This window comes from Podarcis gaigeae, assembly GCF_964106915.1.
Source record: "Podarcis gaigeae genome assembly, chromosome: 8".
In the NCBI taxonomy this organism is placed as follows: domain Eukaryota; kingdom Metazoa; phylum Chordata; class Lepidosauria; order Squamata; family Lacertidae; genus Podarcis; species Podarcis gaigeae.
In genome coordinates, this window is record NC_139684.1 from 23,367,996 (window position 1) to 23,386,810 (window position 18,815).

Below are 18,815 nucleotides of genomic sequence, written 5' to 3' on the forward strand. Positions count from 1 at the left end.
CTCCCTCCCTGGTTACTGTTGGGGGCTTCTTAGGGACTTCCAGGGAGAGAAACTCCTGCAGAATCAAGAGTGGGGAGGGCGTGTCTTCCTTGAATGCAAACTTAGAAAATTGAAATACGTTCCTGTAGTTCTTGTGCTATACAGGAATGATAAGGATGCCCTTAAGATCTTTGGAATGCAAGCTGTTAACTGCTTCATTTTAAGTATGCAAGCAAGCTGCTCCCTACATCATAAGTGATTCAGCTGCATAGAGTAGCGTTAATCATAAACCAGCATAGCAATTGACCATGAGATACAACATCACCTCCCCTATCTTTTTCACGGTTCTAGAAGCACAACCCGATTCTGTTTTCTGGATCTCTCTGCTTCAAATACAAGGAGATGAGAGTTTAAGGTGTCTTCTGGACCGGTTCGAATCAGAGATGGGTTATTCTCCTGTTTTTTTCAGAGAAAAACAAAAGATGTTTTATCAAGGCCTGGAGATGAATAATAAACGCCTAGCATTTGTAGAGCCCTTCAGAGTGTTTGAATTCACATTTATTCTTGGGAATCCTTAAGGCAAGCCTATAAGGTAGGTCCTGTTATTAGGTGTACCCATTGTACAGAAGATGGAACTGAGGCTGATAGAAGCCTTACCCAAGGCCAATTCAGAATGTTCCATGTCTACAAATCTGCATTTGCGAGCAGGAAAATAAGTTCTCAGCAATGTTCCAACACACACGAAGTCTTGAAAGCACTGCAGGCTGTGCCCTGTAGCTATCAGAAACCAGTGTACACACAGTACAGTCTTTATGACTCTGAAGATGGGTTTGAAAGCATAGTGGGCAATCTCAGACGCAGAGGTGTGTGTGTGTGTGACAATACAATTCTATACTCATTGGGGAATTAAAGCGGGGTGCATGCACATAATAAACTCACCGCTACAGCTGAAATGAAACTCTCCATGAGGTAGTAGTCAGCACCACTATGAGCACTTAAGCACATTGGGACACAGGCTGCTTTATCTGGAGAAAAGCTGCTTTTCTTCCTTTCCAGGAAATCATAAATCTCCACTGGTCCTGAACCCTCGCAGGAAAGTTCTCCCTAAAAATAAAAAACGCAGGAAGGTAAAACTGTTTTATGAAGACCACCAGTGTTTAATATGACCAAAGGTGAAACTGACTGAAGGATTTTAATTTTATTCAGTATTGCATGTACCTTTTCTCCAAAGATCTCAAGGTAATGGATGTTCTCCCTCCCCCCCACTCTCCAGTCTATCCTTACAACAACCCTGTGAGGTAGGTAAGGCTGAGAGACAGTGACTGGCCCAGGTACCTTGGAGATCAGATTGCAGAATTGGGAATTCCCTGGGTGCGGCCTGTGGGTGCAATTTCATGCACAGAGCCCTGCAGTTAAGTTTACCTTTGTCCCATAGATGGTTGTTTTCCTCACGCCTAGTTTGTGTGTGAAGCCAACCATTGTGAAGGCAACAGTGGCTCCACCTTCAAACTCCATATTGACAACCTGAGGAGGGACATGAAACAACAGGTGAAGACCAGTGTACAGAACATGGTAGGGAGCTGGAAGCAGGTTTCAATTTCCATTATTTAAACAGATGCTCCTAGTTCTCAAGACTGGTTTCAAAGCATGCCTTCTGTAAGCACCAACTTGGGCTGATGGAAGTTATAGAACAAACTATCTGAGAACTGCGAGTTGGCAAACTTGGAATAGAAAGACAGAAAAAAACAGACAGACAGAGAGAGAGAGAGATAGATATTATACGCATACACAAATATATTTAACCTTGAAATCTTAAATCAGGGTTTCCCAAAGTTGTGTCTCCAGCTGTTTTTGGACTACAATCCCTGTTAGGTTGTGGGCGAACATAGCAGGCGACACAGTGATTTCTCCAGAGCAGCTCTTTATTTGTAAGCTGGACAGAACTGAACAGCAAACAGCTCAGCCGGCCTGCTTTTATAGGCAGCCGGCTGTCAACATTGTAGCAACAACAACCCAGGGTTTCCCGCCTAAAATAACTGACGTGGACCTGAGTGAAAACTATCTACAGTACCCCCCTGCTGGCCCAGGGTGAGAACTTCAGTACATAACAATCCCCATCATTTTTGACCACTGGTCCTGCTAGCTAGGGATGATGGGAGTTGTAGTCCAACAATGGCTGGAGAAACCCTGTCTTAAATTAGCAAACTAGAGGCGTAACAAACCTTCCCACCCCCAAAATTGACAATGAAAAATGTCACCATTCAGAAGTTTTATGTTGAGCATTGACATTTGGGTTTCAAATTCAAAAGCAAGGCCAGCTTTCATTGGTTTGGAGTCATTACTGTTTTCACCAATCTGAAGGGACGTTTCTGATTGGTTAAATGAAATGATATAAGGAACTGTCCCCTTGCTATTTTGTGTCAGTTGTCAGGAGGCCATCAGAGGTGCATGTCAGATACTGCCACATAGCTGACTGCCCCTGCAGACTCACTGGGAGCCAGCTGCTCTTAAACTATCAACTCCCTGAGAGTTTATGCCAGACTGGACTTTGCCCTTGAACTCTGATTGTGCCTCTTGCTTTCCCAAACGGAAGACAGAGATGTATGTGTGTAGAAAACTGCACAAAGGTCAAATTTGCACTGTTCTGCCTCCTTTTTGCCACCCCGAACATTACCCAGGAGAGAATGTAGCCCTCAGCTTGTGAAAAAAGGTTCCCCAGTCCTGTACTATATTAAAGTCAAGCAATTCATACTTCTAGAAAATATTCACTGCAAAGGTGCAGAGGATAATTGGAGGGTGGGGAGCATAGGCTAGGAGATTAACCCCACCCAATGGACTAGAATGTGGTCTAAACCTCCCTTTAAATGGAAAGGAAAGAACTCATTCTGAAACTCACTTACAGATGGTACCTAACACCACGGAAACTAGCGCTAATATGCCCAGGAACCTCACAAAAATGCTGGCGAACCTCACCAAAATCCACAGGCACGTATCTCCACATGTGGTGAGAATGCCCCAAAATCCAACTCTTCTGGACAGCAATCATATAAGAAATATGCAAAATAACTAATCAAGTTTTAGAAGTCAACCCAGAACTTGCCCTACTAAACATCTTCCAAGACAATAATGCTGACATTTCTGTGACTTGTCAATTTGGTTAAGAAATAACCGGAGGAGGGCGGCTGGGGAGAAGAGGAAGGAAGGTTTAGTGCAAGGCTGCATACCTGGTGATTAACAACATCATTGTCACACTCGTAAACGCACCTTCCGTAGGGGCCGTGGCGCAAGGCGTCGGTCAGCGATTCTATATCGTACTCACCGCTATGGCAGACCACAGACACTGGCCACCCAAAGTATCCCTGGGATGAAACAAAAGGAAGACTGTGTCAACAGCAGCGTCCCAGCAGGATCCAGCCCATCCTCAACAAGTTTGGATCTTAGGAACGCAAGAAGAACTCCGCTGGATCCAGAGTCTGAAGACTGGATCTCCCCAGCCAGCCCACTAACCACTACACCACACTGCTGCAGCCCAACTAGCCCCACCAAGTTCTGTGGCCATTTACCATATACACCCAATATTGTGGGATTCTCTCCCAAGGGAAGTTAAACTGGCTCCTTCTATCATGCCCTTCCACCAGAAGGCTGAGACCTTCCTGTTAAGAGAGGCCTTTGGAAACTAAGGTGTGGACAATGCTGACCTCTGGGCTGCTGACCACGGGGCAAACTGTATTTTAGCTTCCGGTTCCCAATATGTCCTGATGTACTTTAATTATCGCGTTTAACTTGTTTCTTTTTATTACTTTGTATTTTAGAATGGTGTTTTTAAATGTCGAAAGCTACCTTGAATCCCAAGTTGGGAGAACGGCGAGATATATGGCTCTGTCACAAGAGACTAGGGCCCTGCGGGACTTGACATCTTTCTGCAGGGCCTGCAAGACAGAGCTGTTCCACCTGGCCTTTGGTTTGGACTCAGTCAGACCCTTATGTTTCCCTCCCCTAATGTTTTTTGATCTATGAGCTACTTTTAAAATGAGGCTGCATTTTAACCTGTATTTTAAATTGGTTTCCCCCTTCCCCTATTATGTTTCTACTGTGATTTGGCGTTAGCCGCCCTGAGCCCGGCTCTGGCCAGGGAAGGCGGGGTATAAATAAAATTTATTATTATTATTATTATTATTATTATTATTATTATTATTATTATTACTACTACTACTATTATTATACACTAAATTACATAGATATAGAAACACACATTTTTGTGTGTGAAATTTTCTTGTTGCAAACTGAAATCATTTTCATAACTTTTTCTAAACTGCCAGGCACTTGCAAATTGATCAATGCACACCTCTATAGCCAGAAAAAAAGAGAAAAAAGATCAAGTGGTTGGTTTTGTTTTGTTTTTCCTTACTGAGTAACTTGTTAACCTGTGGTGGGGGAATAAATAAATCATCCTATCTCCAAGGTTAGAACCCCTCTCAGTACCTACCCTCTCGGCCTGTGCCAGATAAATCTTCTTTGCTGAATACGGGCAGGTTTCTTCAACCGAACAGTCTAGACAGCGATCTGCGGCACCTTCTGGCTAAGGGAAAGTTGGAGAGAAGTCATTGCTGAGAAACAATGGCGCACTATAACTAATCCAGAATGCGGCAGCTAGACTGGTGACTGGGATTGGCCGCCGGGACCATATATCACCGGTCCTGAAGGATCTACACTGGCTTCCCAGTACATTCCCAGACACAATCCAAAGTGTTGGTGCTGAACTTTAAAGCCTCGGCCCCATATACCAGAAGGAGTGCCTCCACCCCCATCATTCAGCCCGGACACTGATTTCCAGCTCCAAAGGCCTTCTGGCAGTTCCATCATTGTGAGAAGTGAAGTTACAGGGAAGCAGGCAGAGGGCCTTCTCGGTAGTGGCACCCACCTTGTGGAATGCCCTCCCATCAGATGTCAAACAGATAAACAACTGTATGAATTTTAGAAGACATCTGAAGGCAGTCCTGTAAAGGGAAGTTTTTAATTGTTTGATTGTTTTGTGTTTTTTTGTTGGAAGCTGCCCAGAGTGGCTGGGGGCAACCCAGTCAGATGGACGGGGTATAAGAAATAAACTATTATTACTATTAAATTCACAGACTGCATCTCAGAACATCATTGTTTCCACAGTATGGATTAGAGGCTTGATTTTATTTCAGGGGCAAAGTTGAAAGCTGGCAGGAGGCTGCTCAAATTCTACACTCACCCAGTGCGGCAAAATGCACAAAAGACTCTTCCTTTAAAAACATAAAAAAGTACTCATTGGAAAGTTTGACCAACCTTGTGCTCTTTCGTGAAATGGGACAGGTTGCCAAAAGACGACACTTTCAAACATCTGAAAGAAGAATCAGGGAGGGAAGGGGAAGAGGCATTTTGAGGTTTATTTATTTATAACAATATTTATAAAACACCAGCACATATTTTTTTTAAGTATCAAGACTTTGTACAATAAAAACATAATAAAATCCAGACCAAAGGGCCAACGTGGAACAAGATCCATTCTCTTTAAAACACTTGCAACTTGAAACAAATGCATTTTTGGCATCTTTCAGGGCTGCAGGGGCCTGTCTGATTTCCGTAAGAGCAACGTCCCAAACACACACACACACACACACACACACACACACCCCTGCATATTTTACAAAAACTATTCCAATCATTTTCCCAGTATTACACCCATCAAAGATTATTTACACTGTTGAATTTATCTTAATGCTGCCAGCGTTTTTAGCTGTGCAGAGTTATTTTCCATATACTCAATAAACATTTGGCAATCTTCTTTAAACGTATATTCTTCTTGCTCTCTTATTCTATATGTTAAGCCTGCAAGTTGTGCATATTCTGTCAACGTAAGTTGCCAGTCTTCTTTAGTTGGGACCTCGCTCCCTTTCCACCTCTGCAAACAATAGCAGCCTCTTAAGAGAGAAGGGTTCTTCCTTGCGTACCTTCTGCTGCCCATCCAGTAATTGATGAGGTCAACATCGTGGCACGATTTAGCGAGCAGCGAAAAGGTGCTCTCGGCTTCGTTCCGCCAGTTTCCTCGTACAAAGGAGTGGGCAAAATGCCAGAATCCAACCTGGGTGGGGGGCGGGGTCAGGGAGAGAAAAACAGTCCGTGGTTAGTCTCGAGACAAGGAGCAAGAGCTGCTGGAATGGAAAGCATGAAGCGCTAAAACTCAGGTGGGGAACTTGCCTCCCCACAAGCTGCTGGACCCTAACTCCCATTAGCTCTATCAGCCAGGGATGACAATAAAACCTTTTTAGTTTAAACAGACTTTTCCCCAAAGGTGGCCCAACTCTGTACCACGAATAATGTGAACTTTTAATAAATAATAATAATAATAATAAGTATTAGATTTGTTGGTCACTTGTTAGAGGCCCATGAGAGACTTACAACTTACTTAAATGCATAAGCAAATTATAACGTTTACATGTTCATGCAATGGAAATCATAAACTAGTATAGGCACACGTAAACAAACACAGCTTTTCTGATGTTTTGTGTGTGTGTTTTAAGACATTCTTTTTTCTTTCTTTTTAAAAAATGTATACTGTCCAACAGACTTTCATATTTGCACACAAATCTGTGCAAATAAATAAATGCGAGAAATTATTATGAGAGCTTCCCCACCCGCTCAGAAACTTAGCTAAACACTTTTACAAGTAGGCTGGAATAGCTCGATAATGTACCATTTGTCTTTTATTGCAGCATCCACACACATGGTCCTTGACCAAGAATTTGGGGACAGGTACACTGCCCAAAAGGATGACTGGTAGGGTGGAAAACAGGGAGCCCAACAGTAGGTGGCGCTAGAGCCAGTGGCAGGTGGAGTTAATGGATTCCAGTTTCATCCCTATCCTCCTCTCTGCTGAGTCTTACAAGGGGCAACACTGAGACTAAGCAGGAGAAAGCTGACAAACTGTGCCACTCCCCAGAACTGATATAATTACAAAGGCATGCAGGCAAGTGGCTGAATAAGGGCAGCATGGGGCTAGTGGGGCAAAGGGAAAAGAGAAACAGGCAGGAGAAAACGGGGAGGCATGCTATTACATCATGAGTGCAAGGAAGCGTGTTTCATAGGATTCAGTGTAACTTGGGCATGTAATACTGAAAACGAAGCCTTATGAAAAGTACTTGAAGGAGCTGGGTATGTTTGGCGTGGAAAATAGGAGACTGAAAGGAGATATGATAGGCATCTTCAAATATCTGAAGGGCTGTCACATGGAAGATGGAGCAAGCTTGTTTCCTCCTGCTCTGGAGGGTAGGACTCGAACCCGGGGCTTCACGTTACAAGAAAGGAGATTCCAACTAAACACAAGGAAGAACTTTCTGACAGGAAGAGCTGTTTGACAGTGGAACGGTCCCTCTTGACAGGTTGTGGACTCTCCTTCCTTGGAGGTTTTTTAAGCAGAGGCTGGAGGGCCCTCTGTCATGGATGCTTTAGCTGAGATGCCTGCATTGCAGGGGGTTTGGACTAGATGACCCCATGAGGTCCCTTCCGACTCTATGATTCTATACTTACAGGTTCCAGATGCTGAATGTGGCAGATGTCTCCAATCAGTCCAGCGTCTAGGAGTTCCTAAACAAAAATACAGTGGTACCTTGGGTTAAGTATTTTCGTTCCGGAGGTCCATTCTTAACCTGAAACTGTTCTTAACCTGAAGCACCACTTTAGCTAATGGGGCCTCCCGCTGCCACTGCGCCGCTGGAGCATGATTTCTGTTCTTATCCTGAAGCAAAGTTCTTAACCTGAAGCACTATTTCTGGGTTAGCAGAGTCTGTAACCTGAAGCGTATGTAAACTGAAGCCTATGTAACCCGAGGTACCACTGTAAACAGATAGGGCAGAGAGTTGTCAGAGAAAAAGAAAACGGGAGCAGAAACCGAGGGCGTCTACTCATTCACCCCCTGCCTGGAACAGAAACCAATCCAGCAAATGCAGTTGGTTTCCTCTGTTTATTTGAGGTTTGTGTTCGGTACAGGGTCAGGAGACAACTGCACCCAATGAGGAGGCTGGGCAAGAACTCACAGAGGAACCTCTCAGCCACCTTCCCCTGTGAAAGAAGTGAATGTAATAAAGGTCAAGCTTCTGAGTCACTGTTCAGTGCCTTTTGACCCTCATTAACCATCTCCTTTAAAAAGGAAAACTTTGTGCACGCCAGCAGAGGTGTAGAGTAGGGGTCTGAGAAGAGAACATGAAGGAGACATAGAAAATAGAATAGTGTGAAGGAAAGCATTTTGTCAAGGGCATACAGGAGGATCCCTTCTGTGGGAGCCGGCTGGGTGAATTACCGCAGCGTTGAACTTTCTACCAGGAGAATAAAGGGCAGGCAAGCCACCTTTGACTCCTGTAAGAACTGCACTGTTTCCTTGCACTTAAAAGGACTGCACCCTCTCGTGAATGAGAGAGAGGCTTAGTATTGAAGCCTTGCGTTAGACAGGTTGCCTGTTGGCTCCTCTAAACGCTACCTCTCAGTTAAAAACTCCCGGTCCTCAGTCTCTGTGAGAAGTGGTTCCTTCAGGTGGAAGAAGATTGGAAGAAATTTTAAGTTTATCTACAGAAACATTGTAGAATTAAGGAATGTTAGAAGGATGTTGGAATGAAGTAATGTGGTTTTAGCAGAAATGATATAAAGGATTAAGTAAAAATGGATTGTTAATTGGTGAAAGAACAGAATGTAAAATTATAGTATATTAAGATAAATCATTAGGATAAAAATAAAGATGGAAAGGATTTGCTGAAATAACTAATTGAATTAGAATACAAAAAAGGGAGGTGTGAGGAGGTCAAGGAAATAAGCAAAGGAAAGAAAGTTATGTAAAGGTTGGATTTGTGTTTTTTTTGTTTTTTTGTTTTTGTGCTTTGTTTGTTTAACTTTTTCTATTTTTCTTTCTGTAACCTTCAAACTTTAATAAAATTTATTATATATATAAAAAAGGAGAAGTGGTTCCTTCAACACTGGGTTTGGAGGGGGGAACCCGCTGTGCGGCAGAAACAACCAGCACACCTTCCTTCAGGCCAGAGGGTTTGGCCCTTTATAAGCTCTGAGGTTCTCTGCAAGGAGGTGGGGCCGCCTGATTTGCACGCAGAAGGTCCCAAGTGCAACTCTTGGCATCTCCAGCTAAAAGGAACAAGTATCAGGCAAAGAAAGAGGCCTCTCCCCAAGTCCCTAATCCCCCACACCTCCTTCTCTAGCTTCTCAGTAGCCATCTCTCTCACATCCAGTCCAGTCGACACTCACCGGTAGAGTTTGGAATTAGAAGGGCTGATATTTTTAAGAGTACGTCCTCCCCTCACTGTCTGCCTAGCTGGCATACCTTTATTTTCAAGGACACTGGATGGTAGCGCAGGACGTGACAGACTGCGAGGATGACGTCGTTGGTTTTACAGGCCAGAACTATTTCTTTACAGTCCTCTAGTGTTACCTGATCAATCAAATGGGGGGGAAAATAAACAATCAGTTTCAGCCAAGGCAACACTGGTCACCTCACCTAGGGTACGCCAGGTGCGCCCCCCCCCGGACTACAACTCTCAACATCCCTGGCAATGCCAGCTGGGGCTCTTGGGATCTGTAGTTCAAGAGCATCCCAAGGGCACAGCTTCCCTGGCTTTGTTTCCATTGATAAAAGCCAGATCAGCCATTTATGCAGAGACACAGCAGGGAGACTCCTTTCTGGATGAGCCTTTAGGCCAGGGATGGGGAACCCAATGCACTCCAGGTATTACTGGACTACAACTCCCATCATCCCTGATTACTGACCATGGCTGATGGGAGTTGTAGTTCAACATCTGGAGGCCGCCACCTTGGCTACCCCCTGCTCTTACCTATTTTAAGAGCATAGGGCATTTCCTATCCCTCCAGGGCAGGGGTTAGGCCTTCCAGAGACAGTGTTGGGCTCCAAGTCCCATCAGCCCCAGCCAAGCACAGTCAATGGGTAAGGGATGATGGGAGTTGTAGTTCAAAAACAGCCCCAAGATGTGGACATATGGAAACGTTCAATGGAAGAAGAGCAACAACCAGCTAGAGTCACACTTGAAGGCATTTGGGTCTTCTCAGCAGTGGTTAGAATTTCAGAATGAGCAGGAGGGCTTCTGAAGACAGCGAGGTCGGCTGGCTGACCACGCGAGACCATTAAGCCCAGAGACTTACAAAAGAAATGCTCGACTGCTCACAAGGAATTCAGTCAGGGATTCTGGCCTGACCAAAGAAATTATAGCTGACATGCACACTTTTGGGCTCAGCTGAGTGCACATTTTTCGATCTCAGCCAAGTGCTACAAAGGCAGAGGAAGTGCGTCGAAGAGCCAACAGGCAGCAGAAGAACAAACCAAGGAAGAATTCTTGGGAGCCCAGAAAACAGACCCAGGAAGGAAAGACCTCGCTTGGCATGCTCTGAGACAGCTTCTCCTTTCCACTTGAAAGCCTGTCCTTATGGTCCAGCATGCAGCCATTATACCTCTGAGTTAACCCTGGACTTGCTACTGTGGTCTCAACAATTTCCTCCAGCAAGAGGTCCTGCCAGCACACAGCATTCGAAATTCTCCAGGGGAAATTTTGTGCCTGGCCTTCAGCCAAGTGAAGATGCACTTGGAGGTGCATGCCTAGGGATCCTTGGATCTCGACTATTTTCACACACTAGCATCACATATAACGAATTCTATCTGTTATATTTTACTGGAATTTCAGGAACCAAAAAGTCATATTGAAAAATACAACTTTCGAATTGTCTGGCCCCCAAAAGGCAACTAGCTGTAACTCTGGTTTAAGGAGCCATTTAATGCCTAATATATACCGTATTTTTCGTCCTATAGGACACACTTTTCCCCCTCCAAAAATGAAGGGGAAACGGGAGTTCCCGTCGGGCTCCCAAGGCTTGCGGATAGCAGCCTCCAAACCTGACCTGGTTTGGAGGCTGGCAGTGGGGAAAGCAGCGCTTCTCCCCACCGCCAGCCCCACAAGCTCGGGGGACATCGGGGAGGCAGAGCGCCGCTTTCCCGTTGTTCCCTGACCTGGTTTGGAGGCTGGCGGTGGGAGCTGCCTGCATCCTGAAGCCTGGGGCGCGCTGAGCCACGCGCCACGGGCTTCGGGAAGATATCCACAAGCCTGGGGAGACCAGTGCGACTTCCCGCTGGGCTCCCTAGGCTTGCGGATAGCAGCCTGTTCTGGGGGCTGGGTTCGGGGGAAATAATTTCCCTGCGCCTGGGGGGGAAATAATTTTTTTTCTTTATTCCCCCCCCAAAAAAAACAACAACACCGGTGCACCCTATGGGGCGAAAAATACGGTATATGAGTGTTTCTAACACAGGCAACACTTACTGCCATGGGCTTCTCCAGCAAGATGTGGTATCCTTTGTGGGCAAAAGCCACTGCCGGCGCCTGGTGGGGAAGAGACCACCACAAATTACCATCAAGCAGCTGACATTTCAATGCATCCTTAGTGTCTTGGGAAAGGATTTTTCTAAATACATAGTTCTCTTTTTTATATATAGCAACTTAAAGGCAGACATCCTATTCAGTGGTCCCTCTCCTCTGGAACCGCAAAGACTCCATTTTGGCTGTGTTTGGATGGTGGTCTTCTGGCTTTCAGCAGAAGATGGAATTGCACAGCAACAATTGGCCAGTTCCTGTATCATTCACAATCAGTGGGGGCTGGCCCATCAGGTTGCATGAGGCAACCTCAGCCTGCCCCCACCTTCCTTCCTTCCTACTTACAGCTTAGCCCAGGTGTGGCACAGACCGCCAGCATCCTACTACACAGTCTCGGTGTTGCCCCTGGTAGAACTCAGCAGGGAGGATGATGGGGACAAAACTAGATTTCCTTGGCTCTACCAGCCACTGGCTCTGGCGCCACCTGCTGGTGGGCTCCCTGCCTTCCACCCTACCTGTCTCCATGGGCACCAGCCACCGCTAAGCAGAATCTCATAACCCCATCCCTTTCCTGAAGCAAGGTTTTGGGAAGTGGCAACTGGCTGGCCCTTGGATCACTCCAACAGCCTCCTCCTTCAGAACAGTTTTTAATGCGTAAAACAAACTTTGCAAAAACCATACTAAAATGCATGGATAAGCACACATGGTGTTTCAGGGGGAAAGGGGTGCGTGTGATATGGCAAAGCGGATATCAGGGAAACTAGGCAGCAACCTTTTCTGTTCTGCCTTGCGCTCGTCACATGCAGCGCCGTTTCTATGCCTCTGCAGTTTGCTTTCTGCCAAAATGGATGCTATTCATCCTGCTGTCAGAAAACAACGTGGCTTAGGTAATTTGCAGAGTTAATTCATTGTGCACAATAAATTGCCGTCGAGTTACTCCACCCCACTCGTATAAACATAAAAGGAAATGGGGGAGGCGGAATGTAACCAAAAGCAACAGCAGTGAATACTGATTGTATTTCTCGACTTGGAAGGAACAAACTGACACTGGCAATTTCCTCTCTGCTTTCCATTCTCCAACATCCTTGGTGGGCATACCCATGGCTGTATGGGGGACACTGTTAGATTCAGAGGCTGTGTGTGCTCAAGCTAAACTCCTTCCTGTTTCAAATTATATCCCTAAACTACTTCTACTTTTATTTCTCACGCAGGGCTAAGCTGAGCACTACCACCAAAACTGTTTGCACGCAAGCAGAGTCGAGATGACTCACTTAAAAGAAGCCTTGAGTGGGAGGTTAACAGTACCTTGTGAAGGCTGTCGGGCGTTGCTATGATAACAGCATCCGCAAACCTCTCTTTCTCAGCCGCTGTTGTCCAGTCTTAAAAGAATAAGATTGAACAGTGAAAGGATGAACCGCAAGAGCAGAAAATTACACATATTATGCTGCTGGGTTCTCTTCCCCTCCATTTCCTGTTATTTAGCATAACCTTTAAATGATTATTAGGAAGAAAATTCTAAAAAATATTTATCTATCTTGGAATCGCCGTACCCACAAACAGGCATTTATCACAAATGTCCATTCTCATATCTTGGGGGGCGGGGACCATAATGGGGTGTATACAATTAATTTCTGCACAGACAAAACTCACTGAAATGAATCAACCTACCTTAGTTCAATGGGTCTACTCTGAGTAGCACTAGCATTGGATACAACTCAGCGTGTGAAACGAAGCAAAATAAGATCTCAGCCAATGTTTCCAGAGGCAGGAGGAGAGAGAAAAAACCAAGCCCCAAAACAGTCAGAGAGCTGTATTAATTTTTGTTCAGCCTCGCCTTCCTGACAGAGTTGTTGTGAGGATAAAACTGGCGGGGGGGAGCAGGGGAGAAATAGCAGTGTGCATGTTGCAGTAAGCTCTTTGGAGATGGGGAGCATATTTACTGGAGAAACTTCTAGCTTCTGTGCAATGTCACAGGGATGTAAGAAGGCACCGTTTTTCCATTCTGCCCTGAATGAAGCGCCGTTTCTGTTCCTCTGCAGTTCACCTCTGGCCAAAAACTACATTATTTGTCTCATGGTCCGCTGTGCCGAAATTGAGTTTACATTATTTCCATAAAGAATCACCCAAATTACATTGTCAATGGGTTATCCAGACCCCCCCTTTCAATGCAAAGAAAACACAAGGTATATTGAAATCAGCAGCAACAATTGGTATTTGCTGGGTTGGTTTACTTTTCCAGACATAGGACGAATAAGCAAACATTGAAAGAGAAGAAGAAGAGTTTGGATTTGATATCCTGCTTTATCACTACCCGAAGGAGTCTCAAAGCGGCTAACATTCTCCTTTCCCTTCCTCCCCCACAACAAACACTCTGTGGGGTGAGTGGGGCTGAGAGACTTCAGAGAAGTGTGACTAGCCCAAGGTCACCCAGCAGCTGCATGTGGAGGAGCGGAGACGCAAACCCGGTTCCCCAGATTACGAGTCTATCGCTCTTAACCACTATACCACACTAGCAATTGCCTCTTTCATTTTCACCAGAATTCTGACACCCAGAGGCTACATCCTGATAGTGGTCAATTTTCTCAATTCCCCCCCTCTCCACACCTACATGAATTATGCTGAAGACCACAGATGGGACCCTCTCTGTTTTGGAGCAAAGGCAGGGCAGAGATATAGAGTAATAATTGCATACCATCAAACACATTGTCCTCATCAATGCCATGAGCTTCCTGGAGCCTCTTTCTCGCAAATGGATGTGGGTCTGCCACACCAATCACCTAACGAAGGGAGAAAGCTGTCAGCATCTTGCAAGCAGATAGCTGGACTATGGCGGTCCAGTGCAGGCTATTTCAATACAGCTTAGTTCTCGAACATTTTGGCTCCCGAACACCCCAAACCCGGAAGCAAGTTTTCCCGTTTGTAAACAATTTTTGGAAGCCGAATGTCCGACGGGGCTTCTGCAGCTTCAGATTGGCTGTAGGAGCTTCCTGCAGCCAATCAGAAGCCACACTTTGGTTTCCAAACGTTTTGGAAGCCGAACAGATTCCGTTCGACTTCCGACGTACGACTGTACCATGGAAAGCATAGTGGTCCATTTAGTTCTATGCTCACAGCAGCCAATCAGATGCCCACGGGAAGCCTGAGTGAAAGCAATACTCTCCGCACCTGTGAATAGGACTGGTTGATATATTGATATACAGTGGTACCTCAGGTTAAGTACTTAATTCGTTCCGGAGGTCCGTTCTTAAGCTGAAACTGTTCTTAACCTGAAGCACCACTTTAGCTAATGGGGCCTCCTGCTGCTGCCGGAGCACTATTTCTGTTCTCATCCTGAAGCAAAGTTCTTATCCTGAGGTACTATTTCTGGGTTAGTGGTGTCTGTAACCTGAAGCATATGTAACCCGAGGTACCACTGTATTGTCCAAAACCAGTCTGAAGTCCATATTGTGATAGTGGTTTCATAATTTTTGACCTGGCAAAATCATGAATTGCATGAATTGCAAATCATTGGTCTGTGTGTTTGTGCTATGCAAAAATCACAGTGCAGAAAAATGGGGCATTTGCTGGGGGGGGGGGGTGAGTATCAAGTGCTTGGTTTGAAGTCCACTGCACCTGGAGCTATTTTGACATCAGTAGAAGGGTGTGTTCACAAGCCCCAGAAGATCCCTGAGCTGCTCTTACCTTCATGCGTGCAGGAAACTGCTGAGCAAATGAGGAATAATTCCTTCCCCGACTTCCAGCTCCAATCACGAGAACAGTGACTTGGCGAGACATCTCGGTGTTGCTTTCCATCTGCGTTAAGGAAACAAAAACTTAGGACAAGCTTACGGCTGGGAAGTTCCTGCAAAGTTATGGCTTTATCTGGATTTGACTGCATCCCAGAATTTATTGCTGACAGCTTCAATGTACTTCCAGGGAATCATCATCATATTATTTATAGCTTTCTTTTTATCTCCCCGCAATAACCATGTTTCTGCTCTGCAACATTCTCCTCCTTAAATTGTGAGCCACAAGATGTCAAACATGCAAGGCCATTGTTTGTTTCTGCACCTCTGAAACATTTGTACTGTTATATGTAATGAAACGACCTATTTTTTAAAAGAAAGAAAGAAAATGAAAAGAACTTTTGCAGAGAGAATTCAGGAAATGAAACTATCTGCAAACCACAATTTACTTACCGTACATGCCTGCTTTGTTTGCATTTCCTGGCTTCTTTTCCTAATCTTGGCAGCGATACAGGGAAATGTCAAGAGGTTGTGAAGCCTCAGGCCTTAATCATCAGCTTCTAAAATGTCCTACAATGTCCTTACAATTTCAAGCCTACTTCTCAGTCATAAGGTCTAGAAACTTGATATATATATTTAAAAAGAAGAAGAGGAGGGGAGTCTCACAAAGTAGAATTCTATACTCAATATCAAATTCCAAATTACCCTAAACTAATCAATAAAAACATTTATTTTATTTTTCTTAGATTTAAAACGGGCATGTATAGAAGAGGCAAATCATGATGTAGAAATGAGTAGTCAACGCTTGCAGGGAGAAGCTCAGAACAAGCTTGCAAGAGAGGTTAAAAATAATAAAAAATGGTTTTCTGCAGCTATGTTTGAAGCAAGAGGAAGAACAAGCAAATAGTAGGTCCTCTGCATGGAGAAGATGAAGAAATGCTATTGGGTGTCAGAGAGAAGGTAGAACTGTTCAACACCTATCCACGGCCTGCTGAGCTGCGTTCAAGGATTACCAAAGGAACTCACATTTGGAATCTCAGAGCTTCCTCCTCTAACATTTGAGAATTCTTGGGGAACAGGTGAAGTCCCTGTGGGCTGGAAGCAGGAAGGTTTTGCTCCCATCTTCAAAAAGGCAACTACCAACTGGTCAGCTTGCTGTAGATACCAGGAAAGGTCCTAGAACAGAATTAAACAGCCGGTCTGTGAGCACTTTGAAAAAGATGCTTTGATTACCAAGACCAACCATGGGTTTCTGAAAAACAAGTCATGCCAGACTAATCTTATTTCTTTTCTCTCTTTTCTCTTTTTTGAGTTACAAGTTTGCTGGATCAGGGGAATACTGTGGATGTAGTGTCTCTTGATTTCAGTAGACCTTCCTGGTAAAATGTAGACTAGCTAGACAATATTAGTTAGGTGGATTTGAAACTGGCTGACTGACCAAACCCAAACAGTGCTCACCAATAGTTCCTCGTCATTCCATAAAAAAAGTGAGAAGTGGGGTGCCGCAGGGTTCTGTCCTGGGTCCGGTGTTGTTCAACTGCAGCAGCTCGTATACTTGTGGCCAAGGGATGGAAAGATCACGAGGGTCCAAAATAACAGACTGGCAAACCAAATTACACGAATTGGTGGAGACGGCTCAATTGACTAGTAAACTCAGAGGAAACCCAAAGGAAAAATTTGTGGGAAAATGGGATGGTTATGGAAGATATGTGCAAAAATAAAATAATAATTTTGACTCCGTGCTAGCATTCGAGTGATAAATTAACTAAAAGAAGGTGAACAACAATTAAGGATGTATTATGTTTTCAGAATGTATTGGAAAATTTATATAGAAAGGTTTATTGTTTTGTGTACATTCGATTGTAAGATAAAATATATGCAAAGGGACTTGACAGGAAGTCAAAGTTGAAGAAAAGATTTTGGAAGATAAAAGGGGGGAAATATTTACTTTCATTATTATCATTTTGTGTGCGGGGGTGTGGGTGGGTGTGGGTGTCTGCACATATGTGTGTTTTTGTATGGAATGTTTGGGAGGAAATAAGACGGTAAATAAACTAAATATTGATGTATGTAATTTTTCTTAATTATATTTAGTGGTAGTATGGTTGTATTTTTTTGTAACATAAAATCATTAAATAAAAATGATTATTTTTTTAAAAAAGTGAGAAGTGGGGTGCTGCAGGGTTCTGTCCTGGGCCCGGTTTTGTTCAACATCTTTATAAATGACTTGGTTGAAGGAACTGGGCCGGGTGCTTGTCAAACTTGCAGATGACACCAAATTAGGAAATGTAGCTAATACCACATAAGACAGAGTCAAGATTCAAGGATTTAACATCACCTTAGCAGATGGGAGAACTAGGCCAAAATTAACAAAATGAATTCCAATAGGGACAAATATAGGATGGGGGACATCTGGGTTGACAGCAGCTCAGTACATATAAGAAAGTTCTAGGGGTCTTAGTAGACCACAAGCTTAACAAGAGTCAGGAGTGTGATGCAGCAGGAAAAAAAAGCTAACACTGTTCTAGGCTGGATCAACAGAAGTATAGTGTCCAGGTCAATGGGAGTAACAGGTCTACTCTTATTCTGCCTTAGTCAGATCCTGTATCCAGTTCTGGGCAACACAGTTTAAGAAGGATATTGACAAGCAGGAAAGTGTGCAAGGGAGAGCAACCAAGATGATCATGGGTCTGGAAACCAAGCCCTATGAGGAACAGCTGAAGGAGTTGGGTATGTTTAGACTGGAGAAAAGAAGACCGAGAGGTGATTTGAGAGCCATCTTCTATGCTTCTGTGAATAACGTGTGTCCAATTTGTTTTTAAAACTGTTAGTTTGGGGTGGCATCCAACATTAGTCCTGCTCAGAGCGGACCCATTGAAATTAATAACCAAAGTTATTAATAACCCATTAACTTCAACGAGTCTACTTTGATTTGAACGTCGGCTACAACACGTTACCTGTATTTTAATAACTTTTGTCTCATTTTATTTTATTTGTTGATACTTATTCAAAGATATACATACATACCCATTACAAAGTATATTTTTATGATATGCCGAAATAAAACTGCTCTTTTTTAGATTAAATAGCTAAGTCAGAAGGAGGAAAATACAAGAAAAGGATAAATCGAAAGAAGGAGAAGGAAGAGAGATGGAAAATAAAGAAAAAGCTATTTTTTTAATGAACGTTTTATATTATTTTATGTAAACCGCTTACAGGTGGTATTACCATTACTATTATTAGGCAAAATACAAATCCTGGTAAATATTTAATATTTATTTAAATATTTAAGCCCCACCACCTTTCCACCTTGAGCTCCTTGGAGGAAACGTGGGGTGTAAAAGCATTTAATACAGCTTAAAAATGCAAGCCTGCCACATTCCACATAGCGCTGGCTAAACAGCAAGAGGAGGGAACTATCTTAAACCTGAAACTAACGTCGGGGAAGCTTTGCAGCGATACTTTGAGACCATCACCCTGGTTTGTTTGTTTGTTTTAAAGTGATTTCCTCCCGCTAACAGCCTCCCTTCGTGTTATCAGTTTTATAGTTTGCATTGAGAGAGACTCACCGGACAATAGCAGAGCTTGTTCTGATCTGATCGCTGAGCACGATTAACACCGACCTCAGAACAGAGCGCTCAGCTGGGCAGGGAGCCACGCCCACTTCCAGATTCCCCATTCACGCGGGGCTCTCCGAACTCAAGCCAATCAATGG

The 18,815-nt window shown here is 44.1% G+C and overlaps 1 protein-coding gene across 3 annotated transcripts; it reads right to left on the bottom strand.

Moving 5' to 3' along the window:
- Positions 1 to 166: 166 nt before the first annotated feature.
- Positions 167 to 18,774, bottom strand: LOC310850772 (putative oxidoreductase YteT). Of its 3 annotated transcripts, XM_083752694.1 has the most exons (15): positions 18,670 to 18,770; positions 16,127 to 16,276; positions 15,057 to 15,167; positions 14,068 to 14,152; positions 12,681 to 12,754; positions 11,325 to 11,384; positions 9,326 to 9,433; positions 7,531 to 7,587; positions 5,955 to 6,085; positions 5,290 to 5,344; positions 4,466 to 4,558; positions 3,204 to 3,338; positions 1,402 to 1,503; positions 919 to 1,083; positions 167 to 435 (listed from the first exon to the last, which is right to left on the bottom strand). In XM_083752694.1, the coding sequence occupies exons 2-15, from the start codon at positions 16,220 to 16,222 to the stop codon at positions 319 to 321; spliced, it is 1,389 nt and encodes a 462-aa protein (XP_083608820.1). In that variant the 5' UTR covers positions 16,223 to 16,276; positions 18,670 to 18,770; the 3' UTR covers positions 167 to 318. The 3 variants fall into 3 exon arrangements, with proteins under 3 accessions (XP_083608820.1, XP_083608821.1, XP_083608822.1); XM_083752695.1 differs by lacking the exon at positions 16,127 to 16,276 and having other exon boundaries at positions 18,670 to 18,774; XM_083752696.1 differs by lacking the exon at positions 9,326 to 9,433.
- Between the last annotated feature and the right edge of the window lie 41 nt (positions 18,775 to 18,815).